General features: G+C 36.0%; 1 protein-coding gene across 1 annotated transcript; it reads left to right on the top strand.

Moving 5' to 3' along the window:
* Nucleotides 1-22,020, top strand: LOC145665903 (G-protein coupled receptor dmsr-1-like). The gene is made up of 2 exons (XM_081733011.1): nt 1-98; nt 19,588-22,020. Exon 2 carries the CDS (start codon nt 20,113-20,115, stop codon nt 21,388-21,390), a length of 1,278 nt encoding a protein of 425 aa, XP_081589137.1. The 5' UTR covers nt 1-98; nt 19,588-20,112; the 3' UTR covers nt 21,391-22,020.
* Nucleotides 22,021-26,314: the final 4,294 nt, after the last annotated feature.

Here is a 26,314-nt window from a genome sequence, read left to right as displayed (position 1 = left end):
GGGAAATGAACCTTTAAAGGGCTACTAGCAAAAAAAAAAAAATATATGAAGTAAGGGATTGTTCTTTGACCTTCAACGGACTTCAGAAAATTTCGAAGGTATGTTTAAAGTATTCTGGAAGTTTTCCAGTGAGGTAATGATAAATTTAAATTAGATTATGTTTCTTAATATTTCTAGTTACCATAATAAATGTTCAGATATATATATATACAATAGCATAAAATTGTCAATACATAATTAGAAGGACGTGGTTGTGAATAGGAATGGTCACTTTTTTTAATGCCTTTTCGAAAAATGAATTTTCGAAAACGAATAATGAAAAATGAGAGACGAAAAAAATTTTGAAAAAGGAAAAATAGAATTTTCTTTTTTGAAAAATTAAAGCAGAAATTTTCTCAAAAATGAAAAACGTAGAACTTTTTGAAAAATGAACAATTTTCCGAGAAACGGACAACGAAAAAAAAAACTTTCAAAAAACGGAAAAAGTATAATTTTCGTAAAACAAAAAACTGAATTCATTTCAGTTGTCAAGACTTCAAAAACTATACTATGTATAAGTATAGGAAGTCTTATATAAAGGTAACCAAGAAACTTTTGTCGCTTTTTCCTGGAGGTCTGTGTTCGTTGGTCCTCACATCGTGAGTTGAACGCAAATGGTGATAAGGCGAAGGTCAGCTGTTGATGTGGGTATATCCAACATACTACCTGGTTGTGGCGAAGTTCAGGTGAACTTGCGTAAGGACAAAGTGAACATGGGATCCCCACAGAACGTCATAAGGGCGTGTATGCTGTACGAGTTCAAACTGGGATCAAACGCCGCTGCAGAGAGGCGGAAGATAAGCCAAGCCTTTGGTAAGGGTGTCGTGACTACGCGGATAGTGCATTGCAGTAGCGTAGCGTAGTATTCCGAAATGGGAATGCCAAAGTTAGTCATTTGTGTGATACAATAGTGCTGAAATCAGTATTGTATAGCTATTACGAGGGAAAATATAGGATTATAAAAAATTTAGGGAGGGCAGGCCACCCTCTTTGGTGGCTTAATGGAGCATACAGAACTAATTGCGAGGATTACGTTAGAAGCCAATATGCAATTGTTTCAACCCCTTCTTACCACTACCGTTGTGACGAGAAAATTCCGCCCCACTGTTTTATGAACATTGTTTCCAGTATAATTCCCTTTCTTTCTCGTGGGCAGCTTCTTTCTCCGCATACCATACTTCAATCTCGTTCTTTTTTTTTATTTATTTCTTTTAAAGATTTATCGGCCCTAGAAATTTCTCATCTTGGGTCCGGAACTCAGACGTCCGTTAGTGAATATGGCCTAAGTGTATACGTATATCATTTGAAGATGCAAATAGAAAACACTTAAAACAACTCAGGGAGTCTGTTCTTGTGTGTCTATTTCATTGCCAGATATCCAGAGATTGAAGGGCCCAAGCAATCTTTGCGAGGAGTGGAGAGTGCTGGTTCTCATGACCTACCAGATCGGTGACAGTGATTCTGCAGAATGCTTTATATTTATGCTGGTGTGAGCTCCCTCAAAGAGTTTCTGGCTACGCCGCTGGGCATACTATTTATTTATGATGAAGATTAATAGTTTGCCTTTAATTACGATTATAATTACGATGCATTTAATTACGATTAAAGCATAACTATTTTATATTATTATTTACATAACCGACATGCTTCAAAGAGACATTGAAGTAGCCATTTCTGTTTTGTTCTATTTTTTTGACGTTAGCGCTCGTACGGAAACTATAGCTTAGTTCGAAACAAATAGAGTTGGAAATACTTGAGAATATGCCAGCTTATATCTAAAGCAAAATGTAGAGTTGCAAGGGGTGAGGAAGAGTGAGAAAGTAAGTAGTTGGGCATGCGCATTCGACAGAAAGCAGACGAAAACCCCGATGCTTGCAGTAGGCCTGGAAGCCCAAGGAACATAGCATACGACAGGAGGAAAGACAGGAAATGTGCAACTGAATGACGCGCATGCGTAGGTTCCGCTTATCAAAGTAAGGCGAGAGAGGGCATTCAGAACATTGCAGTGCAAATACTTGTGATAATAAAAAGTAAACAATTTATATATAATGAAATACGTACTTTTTCTTATTAACAGGGGATGCCGGGCATACCGGCGTTCCCTTATGCTACGCCGCTGGTGCATTGATGGTTTAACAAGTTAAAGGACGGTGACGAAACACTCGAAGACGCACCACGTGCCGGAAGACTTAATACATGTACAAAATGAAGATCTTCAGGCAGCAATTAAGGTGAACAGTAATCAGACATGTGAGGAACTTGGACTACAATTCAATGAATAATTAACACATCTGACTAGAGTAAATACACTTATTTATTAAAGACTAAAATTAACAGTGTAACGGTTTTGACAACTTAACGTTACCTTCATCAGACACTAACTGAAACTACAATTCATTGTGAGTGGAGAAACCATTCGGCAGCACCTCCATCAACTTGGGAAGCACTGCAAGTTGGATGAATGGGTCCCACATGATTTGACTCCGGACAGAAGGCAACGGGAGCAGGCACCTGTGTTTCTTTGCTGTCTCGTTTGAAGAAGGAGCAATTTCCAGACTGAGTGTTATCATGTGATGAGAATTGGGTCCTGTACGAGGCTCCACGGCCCCGTCATCATTGATTAGCATCACATTAACCGGTTTCAAAACAGCCGAAACCAGCACTGCACTAGAAGAAGGTCCTCCTGTGTGTTTGGTGGACTGCTCGCGGCATCGTGCATCGGGAACTGCTATCAGCTGGTCAGAGCGTCAATGCAACTATGTACTGTCAGCAGTTGAGCCGTGTTCAAGAAAAACTGAAAACTCTGGAGCCAGCACTTCTGAATCGCAATGGAATCCTCCTCTTACAGGACAACGCTAAGCCCCACGTGGCAAGGATGACCCAGGACACCAGTCTATGCCTTGGATGGGAAACACTATTGTATCTACCATACTTGCCAGACATTGCATCTCCGATTATCACCTGTTCCATTCCTTGGACTCCAGTCCAACTCCTTAGTACAGGTGAAAAATGCACTTGATATCTTCTTCGCTTCACGGCCCAACAATTTCTACTGTGATGGAATGCATGGCTTTCCAGAACGTTGACGGAAGGTCGTCCATGCTGATGGGGACTATATTTGTTCATCCAGATACATCTAACAATACATATCGATGTTCAAAGGTAGTGAGGGAAGAAGCGACAGAACTTTCTTGGTTATCTTTATAGAATGGCTATGTTTGTCTGTCTGTCTATCCATCCGTTGGTCTGTCTACTGACGTTAGAGCATGAGCGGTGAAAAATAGCGAGAAGCGCAGTTTTGGAACACGAATAGATTCACCTAATCTATTTTAACTTTTATTCAATCCTTAAGTGGTAGATATCTATAGCTTTCTGTTACATTGTTGATCACCAGAGAGCACAAACGGTAATATATAACTAGAAGTGTTTTTTCAGAACAAAAAAGTAGATTCCATATCCTCTGTTAACCCTTTATTCTAACCAGAAGAGGTTCAAATGACCCATTTGGAGTTTCAGCTTTTATCGCTATAGAACAAAAACAGTAATAGATAGCGAAAAGCAATTTATTGCAAACGATTTAGCGTCTCAAGACAACATATCATGACTATCCACAACACTCTATCAAAACCGGAAATGGTTTATATTTACTACTGTTTCCGGTTTCAATACTAAATTACATACAGCGAAATATAGTAAGAGATATCGAGGTGTGGATTTTTGTAATGAATTCAGCTTCCCCCCCCCCCACCAAAAAAATAGATTCCATCTTCAACGACCAGCTCGGGAAAGTAATGCTCCCGGAAGTACGTTTTTTCGCGCGCTACTTTAGCCAGCTGTTTTACGCGCTATCCTAGCCAGTTGTTTTAAGTTGGTCACAAAATTTATATCATGGAGTACAAGGGGAATAAAACCATCCCTATATCATGGAGTACAAGGGGAAGAAAACGAGCCTTGCGGGGCTTCTAACCCATTCCTACTACTACTACTACTACTTATCTGCACAAAAGTAAGTAAATCACTTTTTTGACTATTATTTTCATATTATTTTAATTTAAAAAGTGTTATAAAAATGTTTAAAAAAATCCTCGGGTCGGGTTTTAACTCACGCCAAAAGAGATTTTTGTTACTATAGTACTCGCGCCGAGTCGTGAAGTTTTGGCTCTAAACCAATCATTGCTTGAGCTCTGATACATCGGAAAACTTCGGTACAATTCGTGGAGCCGCTTCCCAAGCGCACTCTTGGGGATACATCAAACAGCTTAAATTCGCCAACAATGTTGCCAAATTTTGAAGACAATGTAAAAGTGTATTAAAAAAAAAACATTTAAAAATACCAATAATAACACTGCACAACAATAACAACAGCAACAATTATTCTAAAACGGTAACAAAAACACGAATAGTTACAATGAGAATATAATGCAACAAAAAAACAGAACTTGGCGCCAATCCGACAACACTGTATTCTCGGGAGATGTTTTCCGTGTAGCGCGAGAGACGACAATGACAAAATGTGATGGGTGGGGGTTGACGACCGGAACACACCCTCGCGTTCTATTAATAGATCGGTAGATCGGTAGATCTAGGTCATGCATCACGACTCAGCGCGGATACTATAGTATATAGCGTTAGCCCACTCGGCCACGAGGACCGACAACAACAATCGTTTGCTTTATGCTATTTGAATGCAACGTGGCGAGAAATGGATAACGCCAACCAATCAGAACTGTGTTTTTCGTTCCTACCTCCGGGAGCATTACTGTCCTGAGCTAGTCCTCATCTTCTCCATTAACTCTCCATTCAAACCGGAAATTGTTCAATTTACCATTTTCTATTTCAAGATTAAAATATATAGAAAAAATATAGTAATAGATAGCCACAGTTTTTTTTTTTTTTTTTTTTTTTTTTTTTGATACACCGTCTCAAGGGCGATCATCATAACCCACAACTCTTTATCTAAACTGAAAAGGGTTGAATTCATGCGCGCCGAATACTTGGGTGCTCCGAGACTCCAGCACCCAAACAAATAATCTTGTGGGTGCGTCGCACCCACAAGATTTTTAGTTTAATAGAAATAAAATAAAATAAATATTCCTCACTTGCCATTATCAAAAATGAATAAACAATTAAAACATTGAGATGGAAGTTAAAATTTCTAACCTCTGAAACATAATTGTTTGCTTCAAATGTGTTTGTGTAATGACACTCAAGTAACACTCCCCACTTCTTTGCCTGTCTCTGGCCTAGTCAAAGGCAGTCCCCCCACAATGAAAAATTGAACTTATTGTGAATAGGATCGAACACAGCCCTTTATGACACTGTTCATAAAAGATTTTAGCTAAAAGGAAATCAATCAAAAAATATCAGAAAAAATGAAATGAAATCTTTGAGATTTACATCCTACGTTATGCCAGTTAGGCTAAAGGAGACGATGATGATGAGTAATGAATGAAATGGTGGTGTGAAGAAAGTGGGAGGAAACGGGAGAACCCCGAGAAAACTCACGCACACGGTGTTTGTCCACCACAAAGTTCACTTGGCGGGGGCTGGGATCAGACCCGGGACCCCAAGCACCAGAGGTGAACGCTCTACCACTGAGCCACTGCGGTCCCCCAAAAATATCGAGATACTTCTGAAAACAGATAACACATCCCGTATATGCACCCACATAAATTTTGGAAAGTCGGCGCCGTTGGTTGAATTTACTAGTACTTTGGTTTCAGTACTGATTTTTATAAAGCAAAAACTAAGATAAATCGTGATGCGGTTTTTCGCAATCGACTAAGCGCCCCAAGAATCCTTGACAAAGGTGTACGCAGGGGGTGGGTCCTGGGGATCCCCGCCCCGAAAGCCCAACTTTTTTGTAAATGTAGTCTACTTTTAGGGGCAATTTTTAAAATTTTCATATAATTTAGCCTCAAATTGTACTTGGACGCTTCCCCGAAACGCTTCAGACCCCTCCCGAAATAAATTCGTGCGTACGTCCCTGTCCCTTGACCCTCTGTTCAAACCAGAACTAGTTCAAATTAACCATTGCAAGTTTCAACTTTTATCACCAGAGAACAAAATTGGTAATAGATAGCAATAAGCGGTTCTCTTACAATCGATTCAGGGTCTCAAGAGGAAATACCATCATAATCCTCAACACTGCACAAAGGCCGAAGTGGTTGAAGTTTACTAATTTTGATTTTAATACTAATTTCCACGGAGCAAAATAACGGTTCGAATTAACCATTTCCGGTTTTACCATTTGTTGTCATAAAACAAAAAATAATAATAGATAGCAATTTTCTGCTATCGATACAAGAGAAGATATCGTCACAATTCGCACCACTCTTCCGAAACCGGAAATGCTTGAAATTTACTATTACTTTTGGTTTCCTATTTATAATTATAGAGCAAACACTGTAAGGAATATCGAGAAGAGCAATCAATTTTGTGCAATCGATTCAGCGTCCTAAGAATCGATTCCATCTCCTCCCTTAACCCTTTATTCAAGCCAGAAATGGTTCAAATTAATCATTTCCGGTTTCAATCTTTATCGCCTGAGAACAAAAGTGGTAAGAGATAGTTAGTAATGTTTTCTTAATACGGATTCAACATCCGAGGAACATGTTCTATCTTTGGTCTTATTAATCTATTGCAACCAGGAGTTGTAGTTGTACTCAGGCCCGTAACCAGCCCAAAATCTTAGGGGAGGCGGCTGAAGTTAGGGGGGCCCGATCCAACCATATGATAGTTCATAAACATATTATAGTTCTTTTGCAAGCCTACTGTAAAACTTTTAGGGGTCAGCAAAAATTTAGGGGGGCCCAGCTTCCCCTAGACCCCCTGGATACGGGCCTGGTTGTACTCAGTATACGAATTAGATAACTTATGTTGATGAGAATAAAATTAGACTAACAGGACGTACAGTCTGAAGGTGGAATAATTCAAATTGAGACAATAATGCCTTATCCTCCACCCCCCCCCCCCACACACACGCATAAATGATTAATTCAATAAATCTATCGACAATAGCTATGTACCTATATATATTGCCTGACATGCACACACCACACCTAACCTTTCTGAACTTGTCTAAATGTTGTACTTACTTTTGTGCCCGTAGCTTTCTCGTATATTTACTTAATAATTCGGCCCGTAATACCCATGATCATAAGCATATGCCAATTTTTCCGCTCATATTGAAATCTTCCACTCAGCTAGCAGATTAAACTTACACGAAATGACAAAAGTTAGTAAAGTTTGGCATTATACTAAGCATATTTTTTTTGGGGGGGGGGAAAGCGAGCATCCCCGGTTGGGATACTTCAGTTTATTTCTTTGGGGAGGGGAACAAAATGTGATTAAGTTAGAAATTTCCCTAATCCCCAACGGTAATTCGCATCCTGGTTGTACAGGGTAGTCCGGAAGTGGGCGTACCCCTAATTGGTGTTTTCTGACGGAGATGCTTCATGAGTGGTTGGTGCCTCAACTGGAAGAAAATGGTATCAAAGACACTGTTGTGGTACAGCAGGATAGAGCACCAGTGCACTTCGCGATTCACGTGCGCAATTACCTGAATCAGACGTTTCATGGCCGCTGGATTGGAAATGTTGTGCATCTTCACCAGCTCCCTTTGCCTCGCCTCCAAGAAGTCCCGATCTGACGACACTAGACAATGCTCTCTGGGGTTTCATAGAGCAACAAGTAAAAAACACTCGATATCACACAACGCAGGAAATACGAGCAGCTGTAGAACACGCCTTCACCCTCGTGACTCCGGAGTATCTTCGCAAAACATCTGCGAGAACTTGGCGCAAAATTCGGCTGTGTTACGACATGGATGGTAATCATACCGATGTTTATGACTCTTAAGAATCTTAAGACTTGAAGGTAACTGTGTACAGACATTCTACCATAGCTAACACCATACTGTTAAAACTAAAGGGGACTACGCCTACTTCCGGACCACCCTGTACTGTTTCAAGTTTGAGTATTGAATTCGCATAGTTTGGAAGTCTATCGTAGTTTCACATTGTGAAATGAATCTCACTTGTTTCTCTTCTAAAACAGTAAGTGGGAGAAATGTATTATAACGTACTTCAATATTGATTACAACATAGCAAGTACGGTAATAGTGAAAACCATGAATTTAGTTGCTTAAGAATAAACTATCTCCAAGTTTTAAATTCTGGTAGAAATTTACTACCACTTCTAATTTCAATAGTACTCACCATAGATCAAAAGAGATAGTGAGATACATATATCACGATCTCTTTTGATCTATGGTGAGTACTATTGAAATTACCCAACATTGTTAGGGTCGTCAAGTCTAGGAGGCTTAGGTGGGCGGGTCATGTAGCTAGAATGGAAGAAAGTAGAAACGCTTTCAAAGTCTTGACTGGAAGACCAATCGGAAACCGACCATTAGGAAGACCTAGGCGCAGATGGGAGGACAATATTAAGATGGATCTCGCAGAGATTGGAATACAAAGTAGAAACTGGATCCAGTTAGCTAAGGATAGAAGTCAGTGGAGAGCTCTTGTGAACACGGCATTGAACCTTCGGGTTCCATAGGCCATAGAGTTAGTTAGTTAGTTAGTTATCTTTTTTAAACATGAATCCAGCATTTAAAGATTGTCATCTTGATTTTTATTCCTCTATGTAAGAAGGAAGTGGCGAGAAACTACAATTTCTAGTTTAATTGTTACAAAACGATAGCGGGAAGCAGTTTTTGACATGGATTCTGTGCCACAACAGCAGTTTTCATTTACTACTACTCTGTGATACTTACTACCACCTCGGGTTGCAATATTGATTCTCATAGAACGAGGAAAATACTAGGAGACGACAAACTTTTTTCTTAAATATATAATTGTATATTCCCAAGAAAAGATTTGAAGCCCTGCCGTCTCATCTAGCGACCAGCGCGTTTTCCTGTGGTGCACGTAGTCTCGAGTGGGAAAGCATTAGACGTATTACGGTAATTTAGAATTCACTTTAAAATGTAGGTCCACGTCTTGTATAGCGTCGATACTGAAAAGGGATGCTAAAATTCAACAAACAACCAAATAAAAAGTATTTCCATCTCAGTAGTATTCTTCTACTGAAACTTGTAGTAGTAAAAACTAATAAGATAACGAAAAGCCCCTGTTTAAAATGAGGAATTCGTGTTTGATAAGTCTCTGTCCTACTGTATATAAAACATCTTTAAAAACAAATAAATAATTCAATAGCATTTTGTTAGTATTAAATTGTCTATTTTTGAAAGCAGCCAAATTGTTTTGGATACTGACTTATATAATGTCCGTAAGGCATTTCATCGACCTAGTTTTTAATACAATTGGTCATGCTATTCTTTTAATCAACTTGTAGGCCTATGGTATTAGAAGTGCAACTTACAAGTGGTTTCTCTCTTATTTATCCAGTAGATAACAAGCAGTGTAAATATCAAAATTAGTTGCAGATGAGATTCAAACATCTTGTTCATCTTTATAAAATGTAATCAGGGGTGTTCCACAAGGTTCCATTTGGGGTTCTATTCTCTTCCTAATATAAGTAAATGACTTGTTAAAATACATGTATCCAGCAAAATATATTCTATACACTAATGATATCAGTATGATTGTGTCAGGAAGGTCAATAGAATAAATTGAGAGGAAATGTGCCATTTTAACCGACAAATTAATAAATTGGTTAACAGCGAACAGTGACATGATAAACAGTTAACATGATAAATCGATTCTCTTAAGGTTTCATTTTCCAGGGAAACCATGTATATAACCTAGAATAAGAATATATTTTCATTCTCTCCGATATTCTTGCATGACAAAGCTTTTAGGTGTAACCGTAAGTTACGTTCTCTCACGGTCTGCTCACATCTTCACTTTAAACAAGAAACTAAGTAGCATGTGTTTTCCCTTTACAAACTTTTAAGTACGATGTCGAGAGAGGCACTTCTTAGCTTTTACTAAGAATTTACTTTTAATTCACTAATTAGCTTCGGCATAATTCACTGGTGAACTGTAGTTTAAGTATTTTTCCGATTGAAAGAGAAATCCAATGGAATAATTCTCGGATAATTCACAATATCGACGTATTATAAAGGTTTTCATAGAAGCAAAAAAATTAACATTTCCCAGCTTATACATTTAAAAATCTATTCTTTTTACAATGAAAAAGGAATCTATTCACCTTGAACAAAAATATTCAAAACCATAATACAAAACAAGGTTGAGCTTTATTTATGATGCATCTAAAATATGATAATATAAGCAAAACCGTATACATGAATTGTGTCAAGTTGTATAATAAACTTCCTAAGAACTTGAAGAATATGACTAATATTACTTTTCCATAAGAAATTATTTAACCTACTTGCTGTAAAGCGCTATTATAGCTAGCATTAATGAATATTTTAATGATTCATTAAATGAATAGTCAGTAACAGATTCTTATTCCTGAGTACATGCCAGGTGAGGTACGAAGGTTACCCACTTACGATGTAAATGATCATGTTTACATATTTGATATCTCTTATTTTGAGGTTTTATATTTTAGAAAGATGCATAGATACAATATTATGTATACCTTCTGGTGCCTGATAATATTGTATGTATTTTATTGACAAATGTAATGCTTACATGAGAATTTTTCGCCTTTTGTAAGCTAATGAAACAATCAAATAAATAAAATAAAATTATTTCTCTTTCATCCTCACAAATTGTATTGTGAGTTCCGTACATTCTTCTGAGAATCCAATATTTACCCTATTCTTGCTTCCCCAAATGTTTTCTCCTTGATTATAGCCTGGAGATGAGTTTGAGTTAAATTCTGTTTCCTGTGTCACTGTAACCATCACTTGACCACACACTTTCTTCTTTCGAGAAAAGAAGGCAACACCAACACAAGAGTTTTCGCCTCTCTGGGCAGCTGTTAAGGCACTCATTACTTTCAGGAAGTTAGATATTAAGTTTCCTTACAAAGGTTTTCGAAGTAGTACGTATAATAATGTCTGGCGTTGACCTTCCAGCCTTAATAATGTGTTTCTTCTCTTCAAAGTTCCACGAAGCAAAACTCTTAGCTCATCAATATATCACAAATCACGCACTTACCTTCTTCTTCCACATCGCTTGTATTAAGGAGGAAGATTCATGTTCATGCTGAAACAATAGAGATAGCAAGTTTGTTGATTGCTTACCTTGAAGTATAACTCATGTGCAAGTTTCTATTATAAAATAATATCCTAAAACATACTCTGAAATTAGAATATAAATACAAAAACGTATTACGCACTTTAGTATTACGTATATACCCAGTAGCGTACTTAGGATTTTGTTTTGGAGATGACTATGCACAACACGTGAATAAGCATATAAGATTTTTCTTTTCACCCTTTTAAACCCAAACACACAAGGGTGTCATTGGGGAAGCAGAGGATGCAATTGCCTACCTGAGTTTGAGAATTAAATATATTTTAATCGATTGTCTACTAATATACTAGGAACAAACGTGAAACTCGTATATCGGTGTATGATCATACCCCCCCCCTCCCCCTTCCCCAGGCAAATCTGAAATGACGTTCCTGAAAACACATATTGAATATTTGTAATCTCATTTCAACTTACTGATTTCGTTTTAGGAAAAAATGGAAATATTCAGTTTTATCTGTGTATGTTTTTACCTGAAAGAGAATGTTGAGAAAAATTGAAGCTGAAATATGCTGATTGCAGTTTTAATGACAAGAATTGCAGACTGGTGAACCTTATGTGATACGAGGGCGGTTTGATAAGTCCGTGCAAAATTCAAAACTACTTCATTTTCAGGGATAACATTATTTTATTTTTCAACGTAGTCTCCTTTGAGGCTGATACACTTCGTCCAACGCTGCTCCAGTTTGTTGATCCCCTCTAAATAATATGATGGTCCAACTCGGCAAAATAGGCACTAGTTGCTGCAACCACCTCCTCGTTTGACGAAAATCTGCGTCCCGCTAACCATTTCTTCAGATCAGGAAACAAGTAGTAGTCCAAGGGGGCCAAATCTGGCGAATAAGGAGGATGGGGAAGGAGTTGGAATTTTAATTCCATCAATTTTGCGGCTACAATGACAGATAAGTGCACTGGGGAATTGTCGTGATGGAAAAGAACTTTTTTGTGGGCCAATCCTGGACGTTTTTCTTCCATCTCAGTTTTTAAACGGTCCAATAACGATGAATAATATTCACCTGTAATAGTTTTCCCTTTGCTAAATAGTCGATGAAAATTATGCCTTGAGAATCCCAAAAGACAGTCGCCATCACTTTCCCGGCTGAAGGAACGGTTTCGCCTTCTTTAGTGCAGATTCCCCGCTGGCATCCCATTGTTTGGACTGTGCCTTGGTTTCAGGTGTGCAGTGGTGTATCCATGTTTCGTCCACAATGACGAAACGACACTTAAAGTCCTGTGGATTCCGTTGAAACAGCCGCAAACCGTCCTAGGAACACCTCACACGATTTCGTTTTTAATCCACTCTGAGCAATCGCGGCACCCATCGTGCGGATAGCTTTTTCATGCCCAAGTGTTGATGCAACATATTATGTACCCTTTCACTAGGGATGCCCACAGTACTAGCAATCTCACGCACCTTCACTCGTCTATCATCCATGACCATATCATGGATTTTCTCAATGATTTTTGGTGTAGTGATCTCGATAGGGCGTCAAGAACGTTCACCGTCACTTGTGCTCATATGGCCAATCCGAAAATTTTGAAACCACTTATACACTGTTCTAATCGAAGATGCAGATTCACCATAATGTTTATCTAGCTTCTCCTTCGTCTTCTGAGGCGAAGTACCTTTCATAAAATAATGTTTGATCACCACACGAAATTCTCTTTCATCCATATTTGTGAAACTCACTCGACTTACCCAATTTAACCGCACGCCAGACACAGAGCACTAAACAGATATGGCTGCCACTTAGTGTATGTTCTTCCAAGAGAGGTTACTAACTGACAATCACCACCAGTGTTGCCCTCTCTCGGACTTTGCACGGACTTATCAAACCGCCCTCGTATGATACACACACAAATCTAGCACTGAATCTAACCTTTATTTTATTCATAGAAGAAAAAGGAAGCATCCCGGGCCTAAATAATTTCCCGAGTTATTTTTTTTCTTTAATTCAAACATTTACCTTTTTTTCATAACTGAACGATGTAAATGTTCTTTGCAATAATAGCTAAAGTCCCGTTGTGTTGATATCCGTGCAAGTTGGTGTGGAACACAAGTTTTGGTGTTACTGACAACGCCCGACTTGAATCACAATTAACAACGGTCGAGAGTAAGATAAGAGAAACGAAAGAAAGTAACAACTAGGAAAAAGAAACAGGAGAGTAGAATGGACGAAAGAAAGAAAAAAGAACGCAGTTGTTACATGGAATGAAATTTGACAAATACAATATTATTTCTGAACAAAGAGCATAAGAAAATGGAAAGTCAGTGATATTCTTAGAAATGGTAAGAAGGATTATTGTTGTAAGTGGAATATGAAAAACTAACAAATTTATTTCGGAGGGGGGGAATTTGAACCCGATAGTCCCCCTAAATACGCCACTGTATACACCTATAATAATTAATTATTAAAAGGAACAATTTTTGTTCAAAACACACGGTTTATAATAAATTGAATGCTGGACTCCACGAAAGGAATCGAGCTAATAGGATTATATCCATTCCATCAAACGATCTCCGCTAGTCCCATAAATGACTGTGAAATGTAGTTGGATAATGAGAAACAGAACCAAACGCTGGCATTTCATAAATGAGTACGCACAACATAAAGCCTTTGATACAGGCTGGTAGCCAGCCCAAAAATGTAGGGAGGGCCGGGCTGAAGTTAGGGAAAGCCCGATCCAACCATAACATAGTCCATCTCCATATAATAGTTCATTTGCAAGCCTATCGCGAGCAAAAATTTAGGGGGAGGGCCGGTCCCCCCTAGACCCTCCCTGGATAGGGGCCTGCTTTGATAAATGAGATAATTTGTTTCAAATAAAGTAATAATAATTAAATTAGAGCTGTTTTCAATTTAAAGATAAGTAGTGCTTATCTTCAATACCTTAAAAACAAGCCACTGAAATATACCGAAGCCACTGGTATATATATTGAATGTTTCAAAAAAAATGGCCTTATTTTAAAAATCCTTACGTACTGATAAAAACATGCTACAAAAATGAAATCAACTGCAAAATACTCACAAAATCTTCAAGATTTAGCTATGCTATTACAAATGCTCTGTGTCCACCAACCGCAGTACGAACAACATCTAGACGATAGCTAAATTCGTCATAAACTTCGAAAGTCCGAGACCTACCTGGAATCTTACCTTTGCAAAAGCATCCTGTCTTTTCAAATTGGCGATACCAACGACGAATGTGTTTGGGTGCAGGTGGATCAATACCAAAACATCGACGGAAAGCACGCTGGATAAGAAGAGACATTGACTGACATCTAACGGAGATTTTTTGAAACTCTAGCCCACGCGCATTCAAATAACACTCATATTCTTGTCGGCACGTCTCATGTTCCGTAATTATCACCGTTCAAAATTAGGTAATTCTTTTTGAAACACGGTGTATACTTTATTTCTTTTCTTCTTGTTTCTTCCCATTTGATGAAGAGCCAAAGAAAGTATAAGTGACATTTTTATATCTTAATGAGAAAAAGAAATCTGAGGACAAATAAAACAACAACGTGAGTTCTAACAAAATTTATAAAGTAAAGATGTATAAATATTTTTGAACACATGTATATTTGTGATATCCTTGGTAGAGTGAGATATTTTTCAAACCCTACAGGAATTGCTGCAGTCCGTAAATGCAGGTTCATCTGGGTCAATTTCCTTAATTCTTTGGAGGTTTCATGCAATGGACATTTGGAGTCGAGTTCTCACTGTGGCTCACACGTCTCCAATGAGGTCAATAAAGCAGCCTACTGGCAGATTACGATTATGGCCTGACGAGTCTCAGTTTTGTCTGTATTTTAACTGTGTTTGGCATCAAATGCACCTAAAGCATATCGTTTGTTGTGTGTGGAGAATATGCTTCAAACTGGAGGAGGTTCTGATGATAGGAAGAAGGGTGGTTGAAGTTGGACCATGATATCTACCCAGTGATATAAATACATGTGACCATGAATTGGCATGATTATTACGACATTCCCAATGACCAAATCGTCATTTTCGTCAATATAAAATAAACACTCTCGCCTTGTAAAATGGCCACTGCTGGTTTACGTGTTCAAAATGATTGTATGTGGTATGAGAAACATTCAAACTTCCTGTCACACCTGACCTGGTCTGCAAAATTTCTAGATTTAAATGCAATTGAAAATCCGTGAGACTATTTGGAGCAAAGGATGAAACTCAGAAACAGATGCCCTTTTACTTTTCTATGTTGTGTACTGATGCCCAAGTAGGTTAACATTCCCTACAGTACCTCATAGAGTCAATTTCAAAAAGAATCCAGACTGTTTCAAAGGCAGAGACGATGTTATCCAATATTAAGTAATTTATAATGAAGCTGTCTAATTATTTTTCGACCGATTATCAGTCTTTTGATGTTATAAACTATAGATTTATTTGGTATGTATACAATGTTTTTTATGTACAAAAGTATGGCAACATATGTTCATTGTCTGTCACATTATAGTAAAAGCCTGGAATTACATTGGACAATCTTCATTTTTATGGCTACAAAGAAATTAATGCCTTCATACAGTTAATATGTGACGATTGAAATCATTTCCTAACATGTAAAGGCTTCTAGGTGTGCTTACATAGATTATAGAAGCTTCTGACATTTCTCAACCCATTCATTAAAGTTACTTTTCTAAATTTAATGTAAATAATTTCGCTAGCTTAAATTATTTGTTGAAACATATTTGTTATCTATTGCCTTAACTTTTCCTCGTGTGAAAACAAATCGTAAGAAATGTCATAGAAAGACAAGTGGAAAAAGGTGTCAAGATTTACTTAACTCAGTGGAAGGCACCTTCATTAAAATTTAGGTTTCTTTGAGGTTAGATTAGGTTAGTTAACTTCAATTAAATATTAACACTAATAGAGTGTAAATAGTTCCTTTAAATGTTCTGTTTATTTTAATCATAAAATCGATGTGGAAAAAATTCATTAATTGCAATAAAATCTACAAAGAGAATAGAAACTGCAAATGTAAAACTCGAATACATAAGTTATGATGGAAATTTCTTTCACTAATTTTCTAGAAACGTCTCATTGATAGCAACTGCTATTGAAATTGAATAAAACTTCTCTTCCTAATGAGATTTTTAACTGACATAATTTGTGATGGAAATATATATAGAAATATATAGAAAGCAAAACTGAAATAAATCATTAACAAGCTGTCATACTTAAAATAACACAAAATTTACCTTTTTTTTCTTTTTCTTTTTTATTCATAAGTGAAAGGAGATAACGAAATGCAACTTAACACAATCATAGATAATGTTATCCTACAACAGAAAATATGAATCGGAAGAATTTTCAGTGTTTTCAGAATAACATTTGCCTAAAAATCTAAATTAAGACAACGACTAGACGAACGGACTCAACTGCATTTGATTAGATATCATGTTGTTTTGGTATCCTGTGAACTACTTTTTAAATAACATTATTATTTAATTTTAATAACTGTATGTTAAAACCATTTTATTTATTAAAAACTAAATACAACTATTATTTAAAAAGTAGTTCACACGATACCAAAGCAATATGATACGTAATAAAATGCAGTTGAGTTTGTTCCTCTAGTCGCTGTCTTAACTTAGGTTTTGAGAGAATTGTTATTCTGCAACAACACTGCAATTTCTATGGACGGCAACACTAAAAATTCTTCAGGTTCATATTTTCTGTTGTAGAATAACATTATCTATGATTGTGGTAAATTGCATTTCATTATCTCCTTTCAGTTATGAATAAACAAACAAAAGAAAAATGGTAAATTTTGTGTTACTTTTAGTATGGCATGCTCTTAGATATTGCTTTATGGAAGGAATATGATGAATTATAAAAACATATCAAAAGATCTGGAGACATCATAGGAACAGCCAGTGGCGTATTTACGATTTTGTTTCGGGGGGGGGGGGCTTTGCTAACTTTCGGGGGGGCTTTGCCTGGAAATGTCTAAATTCTGCAAGATATTTCATTTACTTTACTATAGTAAGATTTCGGGGGAGACTTAAGCCCGGAAGCCCCCCCTTCAATACGCCACTGGGAACAGCACTTGGTCGAGGATGGAAGGTGAAATACGAAGACTAAACCCAAGAAACAGGCGTATATCCAGAAAAAATGTTCCTGGAGATACAAAACTTTGCAGTGAAACACTACATCATTGCAGTATATGTAGCTTTCGTTCGTTGATAGACATGAATCTTTCCGGTTTTGAACTCTTGATTTATAACAGTTTTAATAGGCAAAAGAAAGAAGGTAACTTTTTAGGCTAAAATTATATTATGATGTATTAGATATGAATACTTTGAATTTTAGAGTTTTCGTGAGACATAAAGATTATTTGAAAATTTTACTGTCAATGACAAATTTTTCAGAAAACAAGCCTGTGACAATATATTTGACATCATCATTATCACCATCTTAAGATAAATCAGATAATAGAATATTTTCATTGTTAAGCAATACAATTGTTGTAAAATTTTATTGTTGAAAACGTCAGAATTTATTTATTTACTTTTTCTGTACAGATCATTAAAAAAATAATTTACATTTCGTTATATTTTGCTATATGGATTAAACTCTCTCTCGGTTCGCTGCTTCCATCCGGTAGAAAAGAATTATTCTCTTTAAAGCGTTCTGTACAATATTGTTCGTTAACAATACATCGTTTCATACTTTATATATACAAAATCATGTGGTAATTGTGAGAGACATAAAAAGAAAAACAGAGAAGGAAAAAAAGAAAAAGAAAAATAAAAAATAAAAACCAATGGTGCGTAGAAAAGAAAGAAAGAGAAATAATATGAGAAAACAGAAAATTCTGCATAGTTAGTTATGAAATAAGAACCTCTTCTAATAATTTGTCAAGAGGTAAAATACCTAAAATGAAAGCCACATTGCCTCGCTGAATTGCTATACTGATACGTTGTCGCCAGTAACGCGTGAAATTCGTTGGCCTACTTCTTTCATGAAATTTAGACCTTCGAGGCCCCAAGTGTCGCTCAATTCAATGACCACGGTCACGAACGTGTACCTATCGAGTAGATTTTTATACTTTCACCTTTTCTCGCATTCTCTGAAGGCTGCAATAGCTCTTTCTCCTAGTAAGGAAAGATTAAGGTTAGATGACGCGAAAGTGTCAGAGCAGGTGAAATATCAGAGTAGAATCTTCCTCCTCTTCCATGGTACCAGCGTCATGCCATCTGGTCTTTTGCCGTCAGATCTATTACATCCCGGAGGTTCACGAATTGTATTTATTTATTTATTTATTTATGAAAGTACACAGGCATACACCCATAATATACCTTCTTGACTTATATAATTGATGGTAACATGACCTTACAAAGAAGAAAAATAAAACATGGAAAGAAAAGAAAAAATAAAAGAAAAAACTAAAAACTAAAAAGAAAAGAATGTACAATCCAGCCACGAGAATAATAATATACACACACACACACACACACACATATATATATATATATATATATATATATATGTATCAGTACGTTAACAAATAATGATAGATCATACATGGTCATTATTCAGTATTTCATAGAGAAGTCTAGCAAATTTAACTTTTCCATATGAAAATAGGTCTATCCTATCATTTAATTTATTATAGATTCTCAGCATTCGTATAATAGGTGAGTGTGGATGAGTTGAACTTTTCGACATAGGTATATAAAAGATATTTTGATTTCTGGAGCGATATCTTGGTACATAGAAAGGGATATGTAGCAACAATGTTGAACTGTTAATTCTATTTGTCAATATATTTCTTAAAATAATAAGAGAATGTACAATTCTTCTATCCTTTAAGCTACTTAGGTTGAATAGCGAGCGTAAAAGTGACACTGACAAGTAAGTTGTTGAATCTGGTTTAAATGTTTTATAATATAAATATTTTAATAAAAATTTGTTTTGAGTCACCTCAATTGCTTGGATGTCTCTCTTAAAGTGGGGACTCCAGATTACCGACGCATACTCTAATTTGCTTCTAACAAGGGTTGCATATAACTTAATAATAACTGATGGTTGTGAAAATATTTTTGTGTTTCTGATAACAAAACCTAAGGCTCTATTTGCAGAGTCTATAACACTAACTAAATGATTACCAAATGTTAATTTACAATCAAAAATTACACCAAGATCTATAATCGATGTAACATTCTCTGTTTGGATATTATTGAAAATTAGAAAAAATGTTAAAAATTAGAATATTTAATTGTTGTGTAGGCCATTTGTGTAGCTTATATTACTCTTGTAATACACCATGTTTATTTTGTGTTTACATATCAGATGTATATCACACTATGGTATTTTCTTTTCAGATTATCATCATCTCTGAAAACCAGAAATTGTGGAAGGGTACACAGTAAATATGGTCTAATTCATCTGCTGCCAGGACAGATACCTAAAATATTTTGCTGGTAATCGAAAAATAAATAAATAAATAAGTGAAAAAATGACACTGTGCAGTCATTTACAATGAGAAACAGTGGTACATTATTAGTGATTCAGTACAACGAACTGAGCTCTTAAAGCATTAATCATAACGTGTAAAACAAAAAATTGATGTGACGGAAAGAACTGAAAAATGAAAAATTTGTTTGTGGTTTTATCTATGTAACTAACATTACTGTAAAATATTTTGCTGAAATGTCTTTCGAAATGAAGAAATAAAACTGGATGTTTGAATATTCACTAGTTGTACCGGACAAACCTCTATTTTAACTGATTGTGTTTTGTTGTTGTTGTTGTTGTTGTTCTACCATGTTTTGTAGACCACAATTAAGCAAGGATCCTTGATGTAAACTTACTGCCACAACAATTTGTTTCTAACAAACAGACAAATAATGAATATGAATTCTACAATAGAATTACTTAAACATAATGTCTCTATTTTGAATGCCATTCCAAAACATCTTCATGAGGATGTTTTGAAGGCATTAGGAGCTATTGATATCACCAAAGAGGACATCGAGTACACTTTCAACTATTTCGCGAATAACTCAAATTTGCGACACAAGCAAACACCTTCATATTGCAACGACAGTGAACGAGATGTTGCATCTTCGTTTTGTAACGATGGGCTGAGGGACATCGGACTTGCTTATCGGCAAATTCACGGCTACTTTAGTCTGATCGTGTGTATTTTTGGTACCATTGCCAACATCTTGAATGTGATAGTTTTGACACGGAAGGATATGATATCCCCTATTAATAAGATTCTAACTGGATTAGCTGTGGCGGACATGTTAGTCATGATGGAATATATGCCCTTTTCTTGTATGATGTATATTTTAAGAGATAGGGAAGATGATGATTATTTTGCCTATGGTTTAGCTGTTTTTGTCTTGTTTCACGCTCACTTTACACAGATTCTTCATACGATATCCATCTGTTTAACATTAGCGTTGGCTATTTGGAGATATCTCGCTATTAGATATCCACAGAAAAGCCATGTGCTTTGTACCGTACAGAGATGCCATATTGCAGTTGTTTGGTCCTATATTATCCCACCTATTGTATGCATTCCGTCCTACATGCTATTCGCAGTCAAACGAGCCGTTTGTGTTTCTTCAAATCGCGAAATTACTGTCCTCTATTACTTGGGGCTAAGTTACTTAGCTGAAGAACATAATCAGAGATTTTATAATGTTCATTTCTGGGTATACAGTGTTATTGTTAAGCTATTACCGTGCCTGATATTAACCGTTATAAGTTATTGGCTCATAAGAGCGTTGTACCGCGCTAATAGGAGAAAACAAAAATTAAGCGAGCAATGTCGCATGGCTAATGGTGACAGAAAGCCTAGTAAATGTGAGAAAAGAACAGAGCGAACTACGAAAATGCTGGTAGCTGTTTTACTTTTGTTCCTGGTCACTGAGTTTCCTCAAGGAATCCTTGCACTTTTGAGTGGTATTCATGGTCACATGTTCTTCCGGCGTTGCTATCATGTGTTGGGAGAGATTATGGACATTTTTGCTCTTCTGAACAGTGCCATAAACTTTATTTTATATTGTTGCATGAGTAGACAGTTTAGAACAACATTTGGTGAGCTTTTCAAGCCTCGGGTGCTCAAAAAGTGGGCGCAAGCTTCTCAAACTGAAGTCCAGAGCACGTATGTATGAGATTTGTGTAAATACAGCGAAACCACAGAAAGGCAGTATTGTATTACAACTGCTGTTTAACGAAAGCATGTAAGAAACGAAATTCTGCCCTTATAAAAGAGGAAAGAAACATAATTCCTAAATTTTGGACAAAAAAAAAAATCTTCCGCCCAATTATTGTGACGTGTGTTAGTGAGTGAGTGTGTAAGTGTATTCTGCTAAAATGTATAATAAACAAAATATATTTATTCACTATTATGTAAGTTTGTTCTTAATGAAATCTATTTAAAAATATATTAATAATATTGTACTTTTTAAATTATGATATAAGTAAGCTTTTATGATAACGGAATGAAGAAAAATTTGAATATATTATAAAATACGTCAATTTTTTGTGTATATTCATAAATGTTTCTTATCTATAAGGATCAAAATTATGTTTTATTCCTAGTGTTGTCAATTTAGTCTCAAAGAGGTGCATCCATGTCTTCCTAAGGAACTAATTCTGAAAGGTTTTTTCGAAAGCAGTATCAAGTTATTATCGTTTACATACAAGTGCAATATTAAATATTGAGAAACATTGTATTAAAATTCAGTTTTGTACAACTATTTGGACTTTTATTATTATTATTATTATTATTATTATTATTATTATTATTATTATTATTATTATTATTATTATTATTATTATTATTATTATTATTATTATTATTAAGTATTCTTTCTTTTGGTAGGTCCTGGGCTAATGAGGGTTTTCTTTATTTTCTTTCTTAATTTTAGATAATTTCTTCACAAAATGTATTCAATCCTATTGGCCTTTCTGTTAAGGATGGTGGCTAGAAGCGTTCTCTTCTCTCCTACCCGTTTTAAAACACCTTCGTTTAGTACTCTTTCTGTCCATTTTATCTTTTTCGTCTTCCTCCAACACCACATTTCGAAGCTTTCTAAATATTTCTTCTCTACCTTCCGTAATGTCAAAGTCTGTGAACCATATAGTCCAATGCTCCATATATATATAACACTTGATCAACTTCTTCCTTTGTCCAACATTAAGGCTGCTAGTTAAGAGTGACATCTTCTTGTTGAATACTTCTTTGGCTATGGCAATTCTCGACCTGATCTCTTTGGTGCAGTAAGCGTCTCGTGTCAAAATACTTTCCAGATATTTGAAATGGTTGACCTCTTCAAATACTCTTTGTTTTACTCTGACCTGTAAGGGCACATTTCCACGGGATATTCTCATGACTTTCGATTTTTCGGTGTTGATTTCCATTCTATATAGTTTCCCAGCGTCAACTATTTTGTCAACCATTTGCTGTAGTTTCTCTTCAGTTCTATGTATAATAACCTTATCATCTGCATACCTGATCTTGTTAACGATCTGCCCTCTTATCTTGAAATCTCCAATTTCTATTAATGTTTCCTTCATTAAAGTGAACATTTACAGTGAACGTTTAATGAAGGAATAGGGCGACCATAAAATTTTCCACTAAAAACGGAAGCCGTTTCACTGACTTTGCAGTGTTGCCAACACCCAACCTGCCTTCGTCCGCCAGGTGCTAAGCTGCAAGCATCTCTCGCCATGTCTGTAAGAAATTTGACGTTAAAAAAAATCGCGTTTAAACTTCCTCTATCTACATGCAATTTACTTATAATGATTTTATTTTTAGAGACCTAAGAATGAATATGAAAATTGAGTATAAAATGGAGAGAAGTGAAAAGATTGTGGCTAGGATTGCTGCTGGTGCTGAATTAGCAACCCTGGACTTTTAAATCTATCTTTGTTCTTATCAGCGCCTTGATATCAGAACTCTCCCTCTCTCTCCTTGTTACAGGGCGGGTTTAAGTAATTCGATACTTATGAAAAAGGAAAAACACTTTGAAGTTTATTCAACAAACAAGCAACTGCTAAAACCTCTGCTGCCTTTCGGATAGTACTGCGAATTATAGATCATCTTTAATGTAGGGAATATCACTTCAATTCTTGCCTCTTTGTTATTATTAATATTTCTACAATCAATAAAGATATTGGATTTGCTATTTACTTCTTTCACTTGCATAAAACGGGACAAATACTACTTTTTCCCCATCTACTGACGGAACGGCCGGGACAAGCTTCTAAAATGGGACTATCCCGGTCAAAACGAGACGTATGGTCGCACTGTGAAGGAAGCATTAATTGGGTTTACTACGTCTCAAAATTAAATAAAAATAAGGTAAACAAATAGAAAACGGAAACTTCTAGTGCTTTTTGTACTTTCTCTTATTAAGTTTGTTAACTGTTCAGAGTATAAAATGGCGTTTCAACTATAACAATCTTTATCGTCTAGCTAAAACAAGCATTAGAGTAATTGCAGATAGTAATAAGTAATTGTGTATGCAAGGCGCAAAACAACACCAACAACGTTTGGAAGGTGATTCCTAACACCAAGATAAGACAAAAAGTATAGACCAACCTGGATGCATAAATGCTTCTTTTCGAAGTTGTAGGCTGCCGTAAACATGAAAAAATGAACTTTAAAGATCCATAGCTCCAAAACTATGGAACTAATAGTCGGGTCAAGACTTCACTTAGGAACTAATATATACGCTATCCAAAAATATATATTTCAGAATCCTGCGGTACTCACGCAACAATTTTTATAGAGGGACTTGCTATAATTCCGAAAGGAAGCACTTGTGCACCCATGTTGGTCTATAATTTTTGTCTTATCTTGGTGTCAGGAATTACCTCAAACGTTATCGCTGTTGTTTTGAAACACCCTGTATATCTATATCTTATATAACACTTTAGATTCAAATTGATATTTGCTATTTTGTTTAAAATTATATTTAATTCCTTGTTTTCCTTCTTCTTATTGTAACTCTGTGAAACGAAAAAAAATTTCATTTACTTCTAATATTGTTACTCAAATTATAACGAATTTAGTGTGCAAAGCTTACCTCTCTGATCCAAATTGATTTCCAATTTTGAATACGTTTGGTGGGTTCATCTTATCTTTTCGGGTTTAATTTATTACTTATTTCTTAATTGTATTTATTTGTTTAAGCACAACCTGTTTCTTTGGTATGAGAATAAATTTCAACTGATTACTAAAAACGTATCTATACTTCTTATAATGTTAAGTCGCCCAAAATACTACCTTCAATGTATTAAAGATAAAATGTTTCTATGCACGATGAATTTTCATTACAAAATCTTATTGCATACATAGCAATCTCAATTCACGATTAAAATTTTGAAAAACGGAGGAGGGAAGAAACTTTTTGAATCTTACTGTCTACAGGCATAATAGCAAGTTTGTCACTAAATTGTACATCAACGTTATCATAAGTATTCTGCCATTGCTGGCAGATCACTTTCCGCAGCTGAGAAGCTTCCATGCTCCGTGGTCTTCCGCGAACCTCTTTTTCTTCACGTACGATTTTTCTGTTTTGATATCGTCCATTAATTGTAGTCTTCTTCGCCCCCCCCCTTCTCTTTCCTGCCACTATACACTCTAGGACATCCCTCATGACACACTTTCTCCTTAGCCAATGTCCCAATCAGTTTCTCTTCCTCCTCTTAATAATATCTGAAATTGTTCTTTTCTCCCTACCGTTTATAACACCCTCTTATTCAATTTGCGCTCAACCCAGTTAATTTTCTATATATTCTTCTCTATAGCCATATTTCGAAAGCTTCGAGTCGTTTTTCATTATTTTTACATAACATCCATCTTTCTGACCCATACAGTACAATACTCAACACGAAGCATTTTATGAGTCTTTTTCTCAACTCTACTCAATGCCCCACAAAATAATCTTTTCTTCCTCCTAAAGGCTTCTTTCGCAATTCCTATCCTTGCTTTTATTTCATGTTCACACTTCATATCACGACTAATAATACTGCCCAGGTATCGAAAGCTAGTCACCTGTTCTATTTTTTCCCCCTCCTACTTCTATATTTGACTCCAACTCCTTCGTTTCAATCGTTGCTTTTGTTGTCTTTCTTACATTTATTTTCATCCCATATTCTTCATAGCCCTTCCTCAAGTTTTCTAACATATTATTAATTTTCCCTTCAGATTCTGCAACAAGCGTCATATCATCTGCAAACCGTATACACCTAATCATTCTACCTCCTACTGAAATGCTATCTTCATTATGTAGGCTCTCTTTGATTATCTCTTCTAGATAGATATTAAAATATGCAGGCGAAAGACAGCACCCCCGTTGAACTCCCCTTCAAATTGTACTCCAATTGTACTTCCCTTTCAATTTTTTTACATCTCTCTTAAATAAGATAATAAAAAAACAACATGCTAATTGTATAAAAGCAACCGATTTTTCAAGAATTATATTAAATATTTATCTTTAACAACAATGGAACTTAATAAGTTGCTTTCAGCAATGAGAAAATGAATTTAACACTGAAATTAAATAACATATGTAAAGATTATAATTACATGGGCGCATAGGGGGATATTCCAAATTAACAGAAAGTTGGCTACTTACCAAAGAATCCTCGCTTGGAAAGCCTAAACACTTTTTTTGACGTTTCGGAACTCACACCTGGTTCTTTCTCAGTGGCAAGGTAAAAAGGATTAAAACGGAAAGGAGATAAGAGGTGTAAAACAAGGAATACATACCACTAAAATAAAAGTAACGTACAAAGTGGATCCTGAGATGAGCAGAGCAGAGTGAAAAAGGAATGACTGCTATAAGAAAACACGGTGTCTATGTTGCGTCACTGTAGTCAGATTCAAAGTTAGCATCAAAGGTAGATACCCAAGTTCGATCAATGTTGCCAGTATCAAAGTTCAATGCAGGTTTGTATTTATGAATAAAGAACGATTCTTTAATTTCCTTTTTTTTTTTTTTTTTTCTGAACCTATTACCTTAACCTGTTTTATATTATGTGAATGTTGTTTTAAATGAAACGCGAAGCCCAACATGCCTTCTT

This window comes from Thermobia domestica, chromosome 1 (assembly GCF_964235325.1).
Source record: "Thermobia domestica chromosome 1, izTheDome1.hap1.1, whole genome shotgun sequence".
NCBI classification, from domain to species: domain Eukaryota; kingdom Metazoa; phylum Arthropoda; class Insecta; order Zygentoma; family Lepismatidae; genus Thermobia; species Thermobia domestica.
The sequence above is the reverse complement of the archived record's forward strand: the minus strand, read 5'-3'. Positions and strand labels throughout refer to the sequence as shown.

Bases quoted from the DNA above. Each gene is read 5' to 3' on its own strand.
- LOC145665903 (XM_081733011.1), top strand. From the start codon at position 20,113: ATGAATATGAATTCTACAATAGAATTACTTAAACATAATGTCTCTATT.